This window comes from Salmo salar, chromosome 01, assembly GCF_965601325.2.
Source record: "Salmo salar chromosome 01, fSalSal1, whole genome shotgun sequence".
Lineage (NCBI taxonomy): Eukaryota > Metazoa > Chordata > Actinopteri > Salmoniformes > Salmonidae > Salmo > Salmo salar.
Window position 1 is genome coordinate 40,116,757 of NC_138291.1, and position 17,094 is coordinate 40,133,850.

General features: G+C 41.6%; 1 protein-coding gene and 1 non-coding gene across 3 annotated transcripts; one reads left to right on the forward strand and one right to left on the reverse strand.

Annotated features, from left to right (window-relative positions):
• Positions 1 to 4,301: 4,301 nt before the first annotated feature.
• haus2 (HAUS augmin like complex subunit 2) lies at positions 4,302 to 11,741 on the forward strand. 2 transcript variants are annotated; one of them, XM_014194073.3, is made up of 7 exons: positions 4,302 to 4,562; positions 4,837 to 4,961; positions 9,933 to 10,028; positions 10,254 to 10,323; positions 10,500 to 10,632; positions 10,805 to 10,913; positions 11,232 to 11,741. In XM_014194073.3, the coding sequence occupies exons 2-7, from the start codon at positions 4,875 to 4,877 to the stop codon at positions 11,346 to 11,348; spliced, it is 612 nt and encodes a 203-aa protein (XP_014049548.1). In that variant the 5' UTR covers positions 4,302 to 4,562; positions 4,837 to 4,874; the 3' UTR covers positions 11,349 to 11,741.
• Positions 11,742 to 14,578: 2,837 nt separating this feature from the next.
• On the reverse strand, positions 14,579 to 14,650 carry trnat-ugu (transfer RNA threonine (anticodon UGU)). Its single transcript has one exon. It is a non-coding gene; the product is annotated as a tRNA-Thr (tRNA).
• Between the last annotated feature and the right edge of the window lie 2,444 nt (positions 14,651 to 17,094).

Below are 17,094 nucleotides of genomic sequence, written 5' to 3' on the forward strand. Positions count from 1 at the left end.
TTGTATTTGACTATTAAAAAATAATCCGATTTCAGTTTGATTATTTTATGAAATAATAATGACGTTACAATGATTTTTAGAGCTTTTTAGGAATTCCTAAATCAGAAATAGTGAACATTCATTGCCAAAGCATTGAAAATATCCCATTGTCTCTGTCAGGTACACATTGGGTAGACATCAATAGAAAAATATGAAATAATAAAAATATCAGTTGGGTATATTACTTATATTTCATTCATTATTTTTAATTCCTTAAAGTAATCATCTCTGCTCAGGCAGTAGCAGTCAGCCAGCCAGGCAATCTAACGTTATGTGCTCCCCATACTGTAATACCCAATACTCAGGTTATGTATGTGTCACTGTAACCTTAAAGGTCCTCAATTATGTCGCTATTGCCCTTGATTCTAAGCAATGTTGTGATGCTATTTTTATTGACTAGCCAAAGCTTTTGATACGGTAAACCATTCCATTCTTGTGGGCCGGCGGAGTATTCGTGTCTCTGAAGGGGTCTCTGGCCTGGTTTGCTAACTACCTCTCTCAAAGAGTGCAGTGTATAAAGCAGGGATTCAAACTGGCGAGGGCCCAAAAAGGTGATACTTTTGTTACACTGAAACATGCAAAAAAAAATCCCTGCTATGGTGGATAAAAAAAAGAAAAAAAGATCAGCTTTAAAATGCTAATTTCTTATGACTTAGGCTGGATCCTTTCTTGAAATGCAGGTTTTTAATAAATTAAACAACAAAGAATATGATCTACATGATCAGTCTGTGTGTAAAATAAAAAGTGGTTAATGTGAACCTAACTCGCAGCTAAAAAAATGTTATTTGGTGCCTAGACTTTACTGCAAATGACACAAGTCCAGAGAAAAAACAATACACTAATATTACAGTTAGCCATGACAGCCTTTATAATAGGGGCGTCAAGTAGCCTAGTGTTTAGAGCATTGGGCCAGTAACCGAAAGTTTGCTGGATCGAATCCCTGAGCTGCCATGGATCAAATCCCGGAGCTGACAAGGTAAAAATCTGTTGTTCTGCTCCTGAACAAGGCTGTCATTGTAAATAAGAATTTGTTCTTAACTGACTTGGTTAAATGAAAATATAATAGAACACTTGTGACCACACACATCTAAATATTACACTTGGGATAAAAACATCTTCAAGTAGAAATAGAATGAAACAGGCATTCTATTTGTGCTCTATTATAGTGGCCACTATAGTAGACATCGATCAAGTGAACCAAAAAACATTATGTTCACTGAGTAAAAAATGTAATCTCCCTCACTCACACACAAGTGTTACTCTATGTCAAGTTCAACACAACAAAAGCAATGTCTTATTACATTGTACCCTTTCTGCCTGTGGACATCTGTTCTACAATGTGTCAGCAGCAGAGCATGAGACCCGTTGTTGGCATAATTGATCTCTTTCTGGCATACCCCATTTTATCCACTGTATTGAAAAAGTGAGAAAGAGAAAAAGTGTGTGGTGTTCCTTTCACCTCAAATAAAAATTGTATTGGTCAAAAACGCATGGTTAGCAGATGTTATTGTGAGTGTAGTGAAATGCTTGTAGTGGCATTCAGTTTAAACTAGGCCCAGTTCCAGCTAACATTACCTTTCATCCCTGAATCCACTTGTTTAACAAGCAACGCCTCATTTTCACCTAATTCTCATGTAGGTAACTTAGTTTGGATTCAAAATCGAATTTCGCCAAAAGGTGACTAGTTTGCATCCCTGATAAAGTCAGAACATCTGCTGTCTCAGCCAATGCCTGTCACCAAGGGAGTACCCCAAGGCTCAATCCTAGGCCCCACGCTCTTCTCAATTTACATCAACAACATAGCTCAGGCAGTAGGAAGCTCTCTCATCCATTTATATGCAGACGATAGTCTTATACTCAGCTGGCCCCTCCCTGGATTTTGTGTTAAACGCTCTACAACAAAGCTTTCTTAGTGTCCAACAAGCTATCTCTGCCATTAACCTTGTTCTGAACACCTCCAAAAGAAAGGTCATGTGGTTTGGTAAGAAGAATGCCCCTCTCCCTACAGGTGTGAATACTACCTCTGAAGGTTTAGAGCTTGAGGTAGTCACTTCATAAAAGTACTTGGGAGTATGACTAGACGGTACACTGTCCTTCTCTCAGCACATATCAAAGCGCAGGCTAAAGTTAAATCTAGACTTGGTTTCCTCTATCGTAATCGCTACTCTTTCACCCCAGCTGCCAAACTAACCCTGATTCAGACAAACTAACCCTGATTCAGATGACCATCCTACCCATGCTAGATTGTCAATTGCATTTATAGATTGGCAGGTAAGGGTGCTCTCGAGCGGCTAGATGTTCTTTACCATTCGGCCATCAGATTTGCCACCAATGCTTCTTATAGGACACATCACCGCACTATACTCCTCTGTAAACTGGTCATCTCTGTATACACGTCGCAAGACCCACTGGTTGATGCTTATTTATAAAAATCCTCTTATGGCCTCACTCCCCCCTATCTGAGATATCTACTGCAGCCCTCATCCTCCACATACAACACCCGTTCTGCCAGTCACATTCTGTTAAAGGTCCCCAAAGCACACGCATCCCTGGGTCACATGTCTTTTTAGTTTGCTGCAGCTAGCAACTGGAATGAGCTGCAACAAACACTCAAACTGGACTGTCTTTTCATTCAAAGACTCAATCATGGACACTCTTACTGACAGTTGTGGCTGCTTTGCATGATGTATTGTTGTCTCTACCTTCTTGCTGTTGTCTGTGCCAATAATGTTTGTACCATGTTGTGCTGCTGCCATGTTGTGTTATGTGTTGCTGCCTTGCTATGTTGTTGTCTTAGGTCTCTCTTTATGTAGTGTTGTCTGAGGTCTCTATTTATGTAGTGTTGTCTCTTGTCTTGATGTGCGTTTTGTCATATATATATTTTAATCCCAGCCCCCATCCCCACAGGAGGCCTTTTGATAGGCCGTCATTGTAAATAAGAATTTGTTCTTAATTGACTTGCCTAGTTTAATGGTTAAATAAAACATAGAAATACTGTCTTTAGTCATCTTATTTAGCTAGCCTGCCTATTGTACTGCAGAGCTGTCTGACGAAATAATTTTACTAGTTCTTCAAAGTAGATAAGGTATACTTTCACGAACTGTCTGGCCCTTTCGTCGTTGTGTTGTGTAGGCTAAATTCACCTCCCATGCGGTCTGTGTGTATTTTACAGAATTTAGCAGGCGTAAATGTGTATCCGTCCAGAGATCTGTGAACAATGACGAGACGATCATGTCTAACAATGGGAGTCGGTGTCCCAAAAGCGGAAGGCAACGCGTTGGGCTTATTTTGGATATATTTTGGCGAGAGTAAAACCTCTCGTTTCGCGCAGTCTAAGTCTCTTGAGCCGGAAAAAAATGGCGCAATGGATTAGGGTCATAGTGCTTAATTACCACATTTCTGCGCTGAACTAGGTTGAATATTTGTTTAAGGGAAACTGGAACTCCCTTAAGTCCAGCGTCCCACATAGTTCTTGACTTGATTTCTCTTTAGAGAAACGGCATGTCGGGATCACATATCACAAACTAAATGGAATTCAAGTAATTGAACCGAAGTCGGTAAATGAGTTGTTTAATAACCTAAAAAAGGGAAATATTGGTTAATCGCTCAACACTAATTGTTAAGCATTTTGAACAAAGAGCCTTTTGGGAGCCAAATGAGTCGGCTCTTTTACGAGAACGGACCCACATTTGCCGGCTGTGTGTATTGGCAGTAATGTGATGGGAAATTCGGATCTTTTCGACTCATTCAGTCAAAATAATTAATCTTTCGACTAATTTCGTTCATATGAGTCAGTTATGCCCAGAGCACGCATGACCCCCTGTCCGCGAACAATGAACTTAAAACTCGAGAGGCATGATTCTACAAACCTCTCGTTTACGTCTTTCAGCATAGGTGGCTTATTGGAGCTGTCATTTGTGACTGAGACTTGTAAACGTGTTAAGTAATACATATTTTTGATTGCTATGCATACAGATAAGATTGTCTTCATACATTTGAAACGTCTAGTTGAGGCCGCAACCAGACTAGATTGTGAACGACTCTTGGCGGAAAGCATTGCTTGACCGCGGTGAGGATGATGAGCAGCGCAATGGCTTTCGCGAACTGCAGGCCCACAACGATTAGTTCGAGTTTGAGGCTATGTCCATAACATTCAATAATACATTAATTACATCCACTCTTGCATCATGCCCGATCAATTAGTTCAAAACATGCATTTTTATTTTCTATGCTCATGATCTATTTTCCTGCGCGCATATGACAGAGTAGGAGACCATCTCTGTAGCCACTGCCGGAGGAGCGTATCATCTAGCAAACTCAGGTCAAACGAACGACTAAAATGAACGAGTCACTCAGGAAAGGGAATCATGACCCGAGTCAGTAAAAGGACTCGTTCAAAAATAACGAATCGTTCGTGAACTGCACATCACCACAGTAACGTTAGAGCGGGAAGTCCGGAAGTAATTTCTTCAAAGGAACAAAATCGGCGGGCTAAATTTGAAAAAAATATTTGTCGAAAATTGGTAAGACAAATTGACTTACACTGTAAAATGTTGGTGTATATGGGTAGTTATATAATAAACTAGTAGTTGTGGGAATGTGGTAAAAATACGTTTTCTATCTTAACGTAGACAAACGTTGCTTTCTCAGCTAACAGTAACGTTAGCTAGCACAACATTGTTAGCCTCTGCGAATCCGAGTGTGTAACGTTAATGGACACTAACTAGATAGTATAACGTTAGTTAGCTAACTAAGATTCGCTTGTTATATTGAGTACGAGTCTTTGCTTTTTTACAGCTACATATTTTCCAAGGTTGACCCCACCACTCTTACGAATGAATCCGTGGGACTTTGCTCAATATTCAGTGACACCAGTTGCAAGTCTTTTGACCAGGTGCGTCGCCTCGGGTGTTCTTTCCCAGGTGAGTGGATGCCGAGCAGGAGTGTTTTTAACTTATTGATCGGGCATGGTGCAAGAGTGAATGCAATTAATTTATTATTGAATGTTATGGACACAGCCTTAAACTCACGAACTAATCGTTGGGGGCCTGCTTATCACCCTCACTGCAGTCAACAAATGCATTCCGAAAAGAGTCGTTCACAATCTAGTCTGGTTGCGGCCACAGCTAGACAGATGGGTATAATTTGTGGGATGTTCCAACAGGAATCTGTTCCAAAAACGTCGTAAATAACAAGGTTGCCAACAAACAACGCATACACATTTGTATAGCGGCAGAATAAAATACCGGGTAGGAAGTGTACTATTTCAAAGTGTTTCACTCACCACGTTTATTCCAAAAAATGTCTGTCCTCACTCTGGTAGCCTATGGACAAACATTAAGAATAAGCTACGTGGTGAGTTGATGCCTATTTGGCAGCTAGTTAGCTAGGTGAATTGATCATGCTACTTTGTATGCGTTGTTTGTTGGCAACCTTGTACTTTACGTTTTTGGAACAGATTCCTGTTAGAACGTTCCACAAATTATACCCACTCCCAACTAGACCTCATTTCAAATGTATCAAGACAATCTTATTTGTATGCCTAGCAATCAACAAATGTGCATTATTTAAACACGTTTACAAGTCTGTCACAAATGACAGCTCCAGTAAGACACCTTTGTTGACAGACGTAAACGAGAGGCTTGTAGAATCATGCCTCTTGAGTTTTAAGTTAATGGGCAGGGGGTCATGCGTGCTCTGGGCATAACTGACTCAAATGAACGAAATTAGTCTAAAGATTCGTTCTTTTGACTGAATGAGTCGAAAAGATCAGTCAGGAGAAAAGATCCGAACTTCCCATCACATACTACCAGGACCCAAACTACCAGGGTTTATAATCGAAAACATCCTTCAGCTAGCTAGTACAGTAGCTCACCAGGACCTTGATTAACTGATTCAGTTTGAGTTTCAACAGGGCTGGAGCAAAAGTATGCATGCTCCGCCCACAGAATCCTACTCATTACTCCATGTGCTCCTACGTCACTTTTGTTTTGAGCTGACTTCGCCGTGGTTTTTGAACAGGTCACTTGGCTCATGCCCAGAAGGCAGCCCGGTTCCAAAATGAATGCAATCAACTTTCACCTGGTGCAAAACACACCTACTCCGTGGTATAACAAAGATTATAAACTGGGTGGTTCGAGCCCTGAATGCTGATTGGCTGACATCAAGGGTATATCAGACCGTATACCACGTGTATGACACCATTTTATTTTTACTGCTCTAATTAAGTTGTTAACCAGTTTATAATAGTGTTAAGGCACCTCAGGGGTTTGTGGTATATGGCCAATATACCAAGGTTAACGGTTGTGTCCAGGCACTCCGCGATGAGTCTTGCCTAAGAACAGCCCTCAGCTGGGGTATATTGGCCATATACCACAAACCCCTGAGGGCTGGATCCAGGCATTCCGTGTTGTCGTACATAAGTACAGCCCTAAGCCGTGGTATTTTGGCCATATACCACACCTCTTGCCTTATTGCCTAAATATACCACGGATATGACACAAAACTACTTGTTTACTGGTCATATTGTGTTGGTAACCAGTTTATAATAGTGATAAGGCACCTCAGGGTTTTGTGGTATATGGCCAATATACCATGGCTAAGGGCTGTATCCAGGCACTCCGCGTTGCATCATACATAAGAGCAGCCCTTGGCTGTGGTATATTGGCCATATACCAACACCACCTCGGGCCTTATACAGTGAGCATCGTAATTCATTGGACAGTGACCATTTAACATTTTGGTTCTGTACTCTAGCACTTTGAGTTTGAAAGGATACACTGACAATGAGGGTGAAGTGCAGACTGTCAGCTTTAATTTGAGGGTATTTTCATACATATCGGATGAACCGTTTAGAAATGACAGCACCTTTTGTACATGTTGCCCCCATTTGAAGATATTACAAGTATTTGTTGAATTGGCTTCACAGATGTGTGTCGTTAGGCAGGTGTATTCATTTGTATCGTTAGTGAATGCAGGAGAGCTGTTGATGAATAGTATTGATTCTAGACTTTGCTATTGCCTTTGGAGGTTGTTGTTGGGGTGTGACAACATGAGGAAGACAGCAGTGTCGATGTAAATGAAGCTGGCCGTCATAAGGCTGATTGATTTTCATTTCTGAAATAGGAACATTGCAAAAACCCTGGGCATGCCCAAGTCAACAGTTTGGTTCATCATTAACAAGAAAAAAACAACGGGTGAACTCAATTATGTCAAAAGACCAGGTAGACTGAAGAAGACCACTGTAGTGGATGACCGGAGAATACTCTCTATGGTGAAGAAAACCCCCCTGACAACAGCCCAACAGATCAAAAACACTCTCCTGGATGCAGGTGTAGATGTGTCAAAGTCTACCATACGTATAAGACTACACCAGCAGGACTACAGAGGGTGTACTACAAGATGCAAACCACTGATAAGCCTGAAGAACAGAAAGGTGAGATTACAGTTCGCTAAAAAGCACCTAAAAGAGCCCGAAGAGTTCTGGGAAAAAAGTATTGTGGACAGATGAGACAAAGATTAACATGTACCAGAGTGATGGAAAGAGGAAAGTGTGGAGAACAGAAAGCCATGCCCATGATCCAAAGCATACCACCTCATCTGTGAAACATGGTGGAGGTGGTGTTATGGCTTGGGCCTGTATGGCTGCCAGTGGAACAGGCTCACTTGTCTTCATCGATGATGTGACTGCAGACAGAAGTAGAACAATGACTTCTGAAGTCTACAGAAATATTTCATCTGCTCAGATAAAATCAAATGCCTCAACTCATTGGACGGCATTTCATCATGCAACAAGACAATGACCCTAAACATACTGCTAGAGCAACGAAGGGGTTTTTGATGCCCAAAAAGTGGAAAATCCTTGACTGGCTGAGTCAATCACCGGATCTGAATCCAATTGAACATGCATTTTACATGCTGAAGAGGAGACTGAAGGCAATAAGTCCCCGAAACAAGCAGGAACTGAAGATGGCTGCAGTACAGGCCTGGCAGAGCATCACCAGGGAAGATACACAGCGTCTGGTGATGTCAATGCATCGCAGACTTCAAGCAGTCATTGCATGCAAGAGATATGCGACCAAATATTAACAATGATTACTTTATTCTACATTATGTTAAACTGTCCAATGATTTGATGCCTGAAAATGGGGGGACTATGTACAAAAGCTTCTATAATTTCTAAACGGTTTATCCGATATGTATGAAAATACCCTCAAATTAAAGCTGACAGTCAGCACTTCACCCTCGTTGTCACTGTATCCTTTCAAACTCAAAGTGCTAGAGTACAGAACCAAAATAACAAAAAAATGGTCACTGTCCAATGAATTATGGTGCTCACTGTAACTTAATTAGATAATATTTTTGGAGCAGAAGTATGCAAGAAGGTTGCCATCTCTAGGAGGGTTGTTTGGGTACCCTTGAAGAAGAGTGTATGTAGTGCATTTGGAAAGTATTCAGACCTCTTCACTTTTTCCACATTTTGTTACGTAACAGCCTTGTTTTTCCTCATCAATCTACACACACTACGCCATAATGACAAAGCGAAAACAGTTTGTAGATTTTTTTCTCACATTTTATTACCTTATTTATAGAAGTATTCAGACCCTTTGCTATGAGACTCGATATTGAGCTCAAGTGCATCCTGTTTTCATTTATTATCCTTGAGATGTTTCTACAACTTGATTGGAGTGCAGCTGTGGTAAATTCAATTGATTGGACATGATTAGGAAAGGCACACTCCTGTCTTTATAAGGTCCCACAGTTGACAGTGCATGACAGAGCAAAAATTGCCCGTAGAGCTCTGAGACAGGATGGTGTCGGCACAGATCTGGGTATGGTCACTCTGACAGAGCTCCAGATTTCCTATGTGGAGATGGGAGAACGTTCCAGACAACCATCTCTGCAGCACTCCACCAATCAAGTCTTTATGGGAGAATTGCCAGATGGAAGCCACTCCTCAGTAAAAGGCCCATGACAGCCCACTTGGAGTTTGCCAAAAGGCACCTAAAGCACTCTCAGACCATTTTCACAGTAAAGTTGTATTCGGCGCATGTGACAAAGTTTGATTTGCGAAACAAGATTCTCTGGTCTAATGAAACCAAGACTCTTTGGCCTGAATGCCAAGCCTCACATCTAGAGGAAACCAGGCACCGCTCATCACCTGGCCAATTCCATCCTTAAGGTGAAGCATGGTGGTGGCAGCATCATGCTGTGGGGATGTTTTTCAGCGGCAAGGACTGAGAGACTAGTCAGGATCGAGATGAATGGAGCAAAGTACAGAGCGCTCCTTGATGAAAACCTGCTCCAGAGCGCTCAGGACCTCAGACTGGGGGCGAAGGTTTACTTTCCAACAGGACAACGACCCGAAGCACACAGCCAAGACAATACAGGAGTGGCTTCGGGACAAGTCTCTGAATGCCCTTAAGTGGCCCAGCCAGAGCCCGGACTTGAACTCGATCAAACATCTCTGGAGAGACCTGAAAATAGCTGTGCAGCGACATTCCCCATCTAACCTGACAGAGCTTGAGATGATCTGCAGAGAAGAATGGGGAAAAACTCCCCAAATACAGGTGTACCAAGCTTGTAGCGTCATACCCAAGAAGACTCGAGGCTGTAATCTCTGCCAAAGGTGCTTCAACAAAGTACTGAGTAAAGGGTCTGAATATTCATGTAAATATGATATTTGTAAAAAAAAAATAAAAAATTGTTTAAAAACGGTATGCTTTGTCATTATGGGGTATTATTGCGTGTAGATTGAGGGGGAAAAAACAATGTAATCCACGCAACAAAATGTGGAAAATGTGAAGGGGTCTGAATACTTTCCGAATGCACTGTAGTTGCTTTTCTACTGATATCCTAGACCACCACACTAAGCAGAGTCTCTTTCCTTACAGGAGGATGTTGATTCTGTCCCTAGAGAACCCCATGTCTTTTCCCCACATCTCCTGGAAGCTGAACAGCACATCACTATGGAACGGGAGCTTGACAAGGTAACCTTACAAACAGGTATTCTTCTATTAATTAGTGCACATAATAGCAAAACCTTTAACAAGAAAATACGTTTTTTTATTGGACATGTTCAGGTAGTACCTGCCTGTTCCAGTCCGTTTTCTTCCATTTGGTGCCTAGTGACTACAATCCTGGTTTGGTGCCAGACACCTGTCCTGTTTGATGCAGAGATATGCATTTACCTAACTTAGTTCTATTTGTTTTAGATCAATCTAGAAATGGAGTTGTTGAAGTTGGAAAAAGAAAGCGCAGATGTCACTCACAAATTTTATTTGAGTAAGTGGGGATGTTGTACTTTTGCATCGTGGCTTCTTGAGATTCAAAAGGTAGGTAGTATGTAGCAACATTGTCAGATACAAACATGTTTAATGCGTACTCTATTTAGAGGGACACAGCCAGACTTGGATGTAATTGTCTGGTCATAAATTAATAATTTAATTTGTTTCTTATAGGTCAAAGGTTTACATCATTGCAGCAATTCACCTCCCATCTGCATGATGTGCTGAGAGAACAGGCAAGCCTGCGCCGAAGACTGATGAAACCACTGTGTCAGACTAACCTGCCCGTAGAGGCAGATCTTCACAGGTGAGCTACCTTTTATTTTTGCATGCACTTGACAACACTGTGTTTACAATATTCTTGAATTCTGTATACAGGAAGATGTCCTGATTTGTACGACGATGTTTATTGCTGAGTGTATCTTTTTTGAATTGTATTCTCCCAGTTAACTGAGAGGAATGATGGTCCTGTTTTATAGATATGTGGTGGAGGTCATGAGGATGGTGGTGGACTTCATTGAGAACTTGGAGGCAAAGATAAGCACTGTTCGTTCTATTCCCACCATTGATGATTCCATGAGCAATCTGGTGAGTTCTTTCAGTCAAAACCCTATCCCCAGGCCAGATGTATTGCAAGTCCTAAACTCTGCCATGGCTTGTGTTCAGTAGAATACATGTAGCTACGTTTTGTACAGTCGAAAACATATTATCTTCCTCTTGACCCCTTTTTATCCTCTATTTTACAAGCCTACCCCTTACCCTAGAATAATAACACACTTTTCAGGTTGTTGAATTTATCGTAGGTAATGGTAGTAAGCATTGTCTGAGCCAGAATGGCCCATATTATTGTTAATACTGTACTGTGATTGTTCATGTTAATTTTATGCGTTGTACTCTCTTTCTCAGAACAATGGCGTAGCTCAGCTCCTAGCCCAGGTGACAGAGGTGGAAAGACTCTCCAAACAGATTCTACAGTGGAGAAGTCAAAACAGCAGCACTTCCATCAATGACATCACTACCTGAGAGCAAGGTGAGTCCCAATTCTCCACCTTTTTCCTGAAGTGTGCACTTGCCTGTCATGGATTCAACAAGGGTGGAAACTCCCTACAGCCAATGTTTACACGAATCCACTGCTTTCAAATCCAATATTTTAAATTGTGTGCAAGTAAACACTTTGGGAGAAGGGTGGAGAATCGGGGCGCAACCCAAGTCAAACCTTTCAGAACCCTTAAATGGACATTTTGTCATTTATACATGAGGATTATGTTTTCTGAAAATGTTTGACAAATGTCTCATTCAGAGAGAATGGGTGTTGTGTTACTTTACAACATTCTCCTTAATGTGCTTTTTTAAAAATCTTTGTTAATTTTGATTCTAACTAATGGTATCTTTGTAAATAAATCTATCTTGTTAATATTTGGACTGTGTGTACCCTGCGGACGATGGAGCCGAGTAACTATGTCACAATGAGACCTCCCGATTGGCGCAGCGATCTAAGGTACTGTATCGCTTTGCTTGAGGCGTCACAGACCCGTGTTTGATCCCAGGCTGTGTCACAGCCGGCCGTGACCGGGAGACCCATGAGGCGGCACACAATTGGTTCAGCGTCATCTGGGTTAGGGGAGGGTTTGGCTGGCCGGGATTTCCTTGTCCCATCGCGCTCTAGCAACTCCTTGTTGTGGGCCAGGTGTCTGCAAGCTGACGTCGGTACTTAGGGGAATTGCAGCGATGGGACAAGACTAACTACCGATTGGATATCACGAAATTGGGGAGAAAGAGGGGTAAAAGTACAACAACAAAAAAATCACTATGGGGCTATCTCGTCTGTGGACACTGAATTACACTTTACTCTCTCTAACTATCAAACACACACACAATTCCATTGTTGATGGGTGTTTATGAGATGAGAATGAGGACAAAAGAGGGAAAATACTGGTGAAGAGCCTACTTTAATGCCAAGACTTTGTAGACACAACTGTAACACACAAATAGACTAAAGCAGAGTTGGAAAAATATCCATAAATTCAGACACACACTTGTACAATGCACATCAAAACATTATTTAAACTTCCCATCTATCATAACATGACTACAGTCTGTGACTGTGAGAGCTGTAGAGTAAGGGCCAAAAGCAATAAAGTGAATGTAACAATCTGTTTCCTTGCTGTTCACTATGTACAGTGCCTTCGGAAAGTTTTCAGACCCCTTGACTTTTTCCTCAACTGTCCCACAGTTGACCATGCATGTCGGAGCAAAAACCAAGCCATGAAGTCAATGGAGATGTCCGTAGAGCTCTGAGACAGGATTGTGTCGAGGCGCAGCATTGAAGGTCCCCAAGAACACCGTGGCCTCCACCAAGTTTGAAACCACCAAGGCTCTTCCTAGAGCTGGCCAAACTGAGCGAACGGGGGAGACCACCTCTGTGGAGATGGACAACCATCTCTGCAGCACTCCACCAACCAGGCCTCTATGGTAGATTGGCCAGACGGAAGCCACTCCTCAGTAAAAGGCATATGACAGCCCGCTTTGAGTTTGCCAAAAGGCACCTAAAGGACTCAGACTATGAGAAACAAGATTCTCTGGTCTAATGAAACCAAGATTTAACTTTTTGGCTTGAATACCAAGTGTCAATTCTGGAAGAAACCTGGCACCATCCCTACAATGAAGCATGGTGGTGGCAGCATGCTGTGGGGATGTTTTTCAGCGGCAGGGACTGGGAGACGAGTCAGCATCGAGGCAAAGATGAACGGAGCAAAGTACAGCGAGATCCTTAATGAAATCCTGCTCAGGACCTCAGACTGGGGTGAAGTTTTCCCCCTCCCAACAGGACAGTGACCATAAGCACACAGCCAAGACAATGCAGGAGTGGCTTCGAGACAAGTCTCTGAATGTCCTTGAGTGGCCCAGCCAGAGCCCGGACTTCAACCCGATCGAACATCTCTGGAGAGACCTGAAAATAGATGTGCAGCCATGCTCCCCATCCAACCTGACAGAGCTTGAGAGGTTCTGCAGAGAAGATTGTGAGAAACTCCTCAGCTACAGGTGTGCTAAGCTTTTAGCGTCATACTCAAGAACACTCAATGCTGTAATTGCTGCCAAAGGTGCTTCAACAAAGTACTGAGAAAAGGGTCTGAATATTTTTGTAAATGTGATATTTTATTTTTTATATATTTGAGAGAACAAAATAAACTAATTTTGCTTTGTCATTATCTGGTATTGTGTGTAGAAAAACTTAATATGTTACATTTTAGAATGAGGTTGTAACAAAATGTGGAAAAAGTCAAGGGTCTGAAGACTTTCTGAAGGCACTGTGTGTGTATGCATGTATATAGCCTTCCCTGTAGCTCAGTTGGTAGAGCATGGTGTTTGCAACACCAGGGTTGTGGGTTCGTTTCCCACGGGGGGCCAGCACAGAAAAAAAAATGTATGAAATGTATGCATTCACTACTGTAAGTCGCTCTTAATAAGAGCGTCTGCTAAATGACTAAAATGTAAAATGTAAATATATAATATATGCACACACACACCATTGGCCTGGCACTAGATATGTGATTTAATGCTTGGCATATCAATGAACCTGGTCAAAGCAGTTGAGGGATCCTTCTCACAAAGACAGGCTGATTCATATGAGCAGGGTGTCATCGACTGAAGAATTTGAAAAGTGGGACACTTGGGCTATTTTAGACTTTTCTTTAGCATAATTGAATTCTGTACAATAACCACAGCTTTTGCTATGTGTAAGGATTTGTTCGTAACCGACTTGCCTAGTTAAATAAAATATAGCATTGTTAGTATTGGTGTTGTAATTCAATCAAATGTATTTATAAAGCCCTTGTTACATCACCTGCTGTCACAAAGTGCTGTGCAGAAACCCAGCCTAAAACCCCAAACAGCAAGCAATGCAGATGTAGAAGCACGGTGGTTAGGAAAAACTCTGTGCAGTCTGATTGAACTGTGTTTATTGTGTAATTTAGCATTTTACAGTACTTAGACCTACAACGTATATAAAGTGTGGTTATGGTAAAAACGGAGGTTGGCGTTCACGCATGTGTTATTCTGCTGCATACCACAAGTTGTCAGCTTTGAGCTATGTCGGGGGACTGTTCCCCAAACTGCAATTTTGGAAACTGTTGCAAATGGCAGACAAAATGTGGCAACTGTGAAACAACATGCAGTGAACAACAAATTCGCGATAACGGTGGATTGCTAGAAAACCTTTCTTGACCCATACCTAAAAGCTATAATTTCCTTTCAGGCCCCAGCGAGGTTCGAACTCGCGACCCCTGGTTTACAAGACCAGTGCTCTACCACTGAGCTATGGAGCCGGTTGTTGAGGTAAGAATGTATTGGCATTTGATCACGTGATGTAATAGCGCCATTCGAGTTATTTTACTTAAAATTCAAAATAACCAACACTTCCTATGTCTAACTTGCCCGCACATATTCCGCTAGCAAGGCTATATTGTGGAAACGAAAGCTGCGTGCCAGCGTCGGACACTCGCTGTTCAGTCCAATTTTGCCACCTCCGTCGTGTATTGGCTAGCAAACTAATTACAAAAGTTTATTTAAAAAAAAAAAATCTAATATTTGTCTCATTGCCATGTGTACAACCATATGGTTCAGAGGTTGTTGTTCACTTGCAGTAGAATGCTATGCAAATTTGCAATGGGAGAGCCGATCCACTAGTTTTCCTACATTTACCGCGCTAAAGCAACTGACTGTTATTTTAATTTAACTAGGCAAGTCAGTTAAAAACATATTCTTATCTACAATGATGGCCTGGCATAGCTCTAACCTGAGTGGTGCAGAGGTTTAAGGCGCTGCATGTCAACGCAAGAGGCGTCGCAAGAGTCTCAGGTTCAAATCCAGTCTGTATCACAGCTGGCTGTGATTGTGAGTACCATAGGGTGGTGCACAATTTTCCCAGTGTTGTCCAGGTTTGGTTGGGGTATGCCGTCATTGTAAATAATAATTTGTTCTTAACTGACTTCCAATAATGGCTGGTTGTGATACAGCCTGGAATTGAACCAAGGTCTGCAATGGTTCCTCTAGCACTGAGATGCTATGCTACTCAGGAGGTGCATCCAAAGTGTATTTCCCTGCAACATGCCATTGTTTATGAAAGTTTTTCTTTATAATGTCAAATAATATTCATAATATATCACACACTCATGTACTTAAATCATAATTGTGTGTACATCAGTGGAGGTTCCTCAGAGGTGGAAGGGGAGGACCAATTCTCAGTGAATTTCATAAACATTAAAGTTATACTTTTTAGATAAAACTATACTAAATATATTCACGTCACCAAAAATAATTTATTAAAACACTGTAGCTTCGCAGCACTCTGTAGGGTAGCACCATGGTGTAGCCGGAGGACAGCTAGTTTCTGTCCTCCTCTGGGTACATTGACTTCAATACAAAACCTAGGAGGCTTGTGGTTCTCCCCCTCTTCCATAGACTTACACAGTAATTCTGACAACTTCTGAGGGATGTCCTCCAACCTATCAGAGCTCTTGTCCACCGAATTAAAGGATCAGAGAATGAATCTAGTACTGAAACATAAGCTACAGCTAGCTAGCACTGCAGTGCATAAAATGTGGTGAGTAGTTGACTCAAAGAGAGAGAAAGACAATAGTTGAAATGTATTTTTACAAATTCATTTCTTCAAAAATTAAGGAGAAGCAAGAGCGAGAGAGAGATTTCTTAAAAAAAATAACAATTCTTTCACTTACTTAGCTAGCGAATGCAGCTAGCTAGTTTAGCCTACTCAAACACCCGGCTCAAACAGAGAGGGATGCTATGTTACCTAACTGGCTATGGCTCTCCAACAGTGCAACTCTTCCAAGTTAAGGTAAGCTTTTGGTTTTATGAATTTATTTCCACCGGGGCCTGCCGGTGTAACTGCTAATCTGCTTGCTAACTGTACACTGTACTGTGTGATTGTAGCGAGTTTACCAAAGTGTTAGTTCTAGTAGCTATGTTGCCTAGATGTTAGCTAATATGGTGACAACAGTGTAGGCTGTGTGTAGCAGTTAGTGGTTATGATATGAAGACTTTGCGCCAGGTCACAGACAGCTGTTTGTTGTGCACTGAAGTCCACAAGCAAAAGGAAAAGGTGAGAGGAGGAGAGCGCGTAGATACGAGAAATAATTATCCAATGATCTAAGGGCTCATGCTGTTTGTATGTGGCTGCTTTGAAAGTGAACTGTGTTTGGGTGTGATCAATGGTGTATTCATTCTGCCGATTCTGTTGAAAAACATTTCTTAAACAAGCAAACAGAACGAAACAGGGATAAACATACCTAAATTTGTCCAATAGAAAATCCTGTTTTTAACTGTTGGACTAATGATTACATCCTAGATCAGCTAGATGCAGACAAGATTGTAAAAGGCGGTCTTGAATGTGTCAATGTCTGTCACCTTGATTACTAAAATGTCTCTCGACCTGGCACCTATGTTGTAGACGTTCATTCATAAGCCAGGTTGTAGCAACCTTATGATGGGTAAGGGAAAATTAGAGTATCACGTAGTAGCCTAAACCTATCGATCCTACATTGAGCTGAGTGAATGAAATATGAATGGCAGTCATCCAATATGGTGTAATAGAAATAAGGCCATGCTCATAAAAACAATAGTCGTCCTCCTTCATTTTAAACGGCACCGACCACCACTGGTGTACATTGTACAATCAATTTAGAGAGTGAGAGAGAGAGCCTCATATATATCCACTGTATACATGAATCCCAGAAAAGTTTGTTCCTGTTAT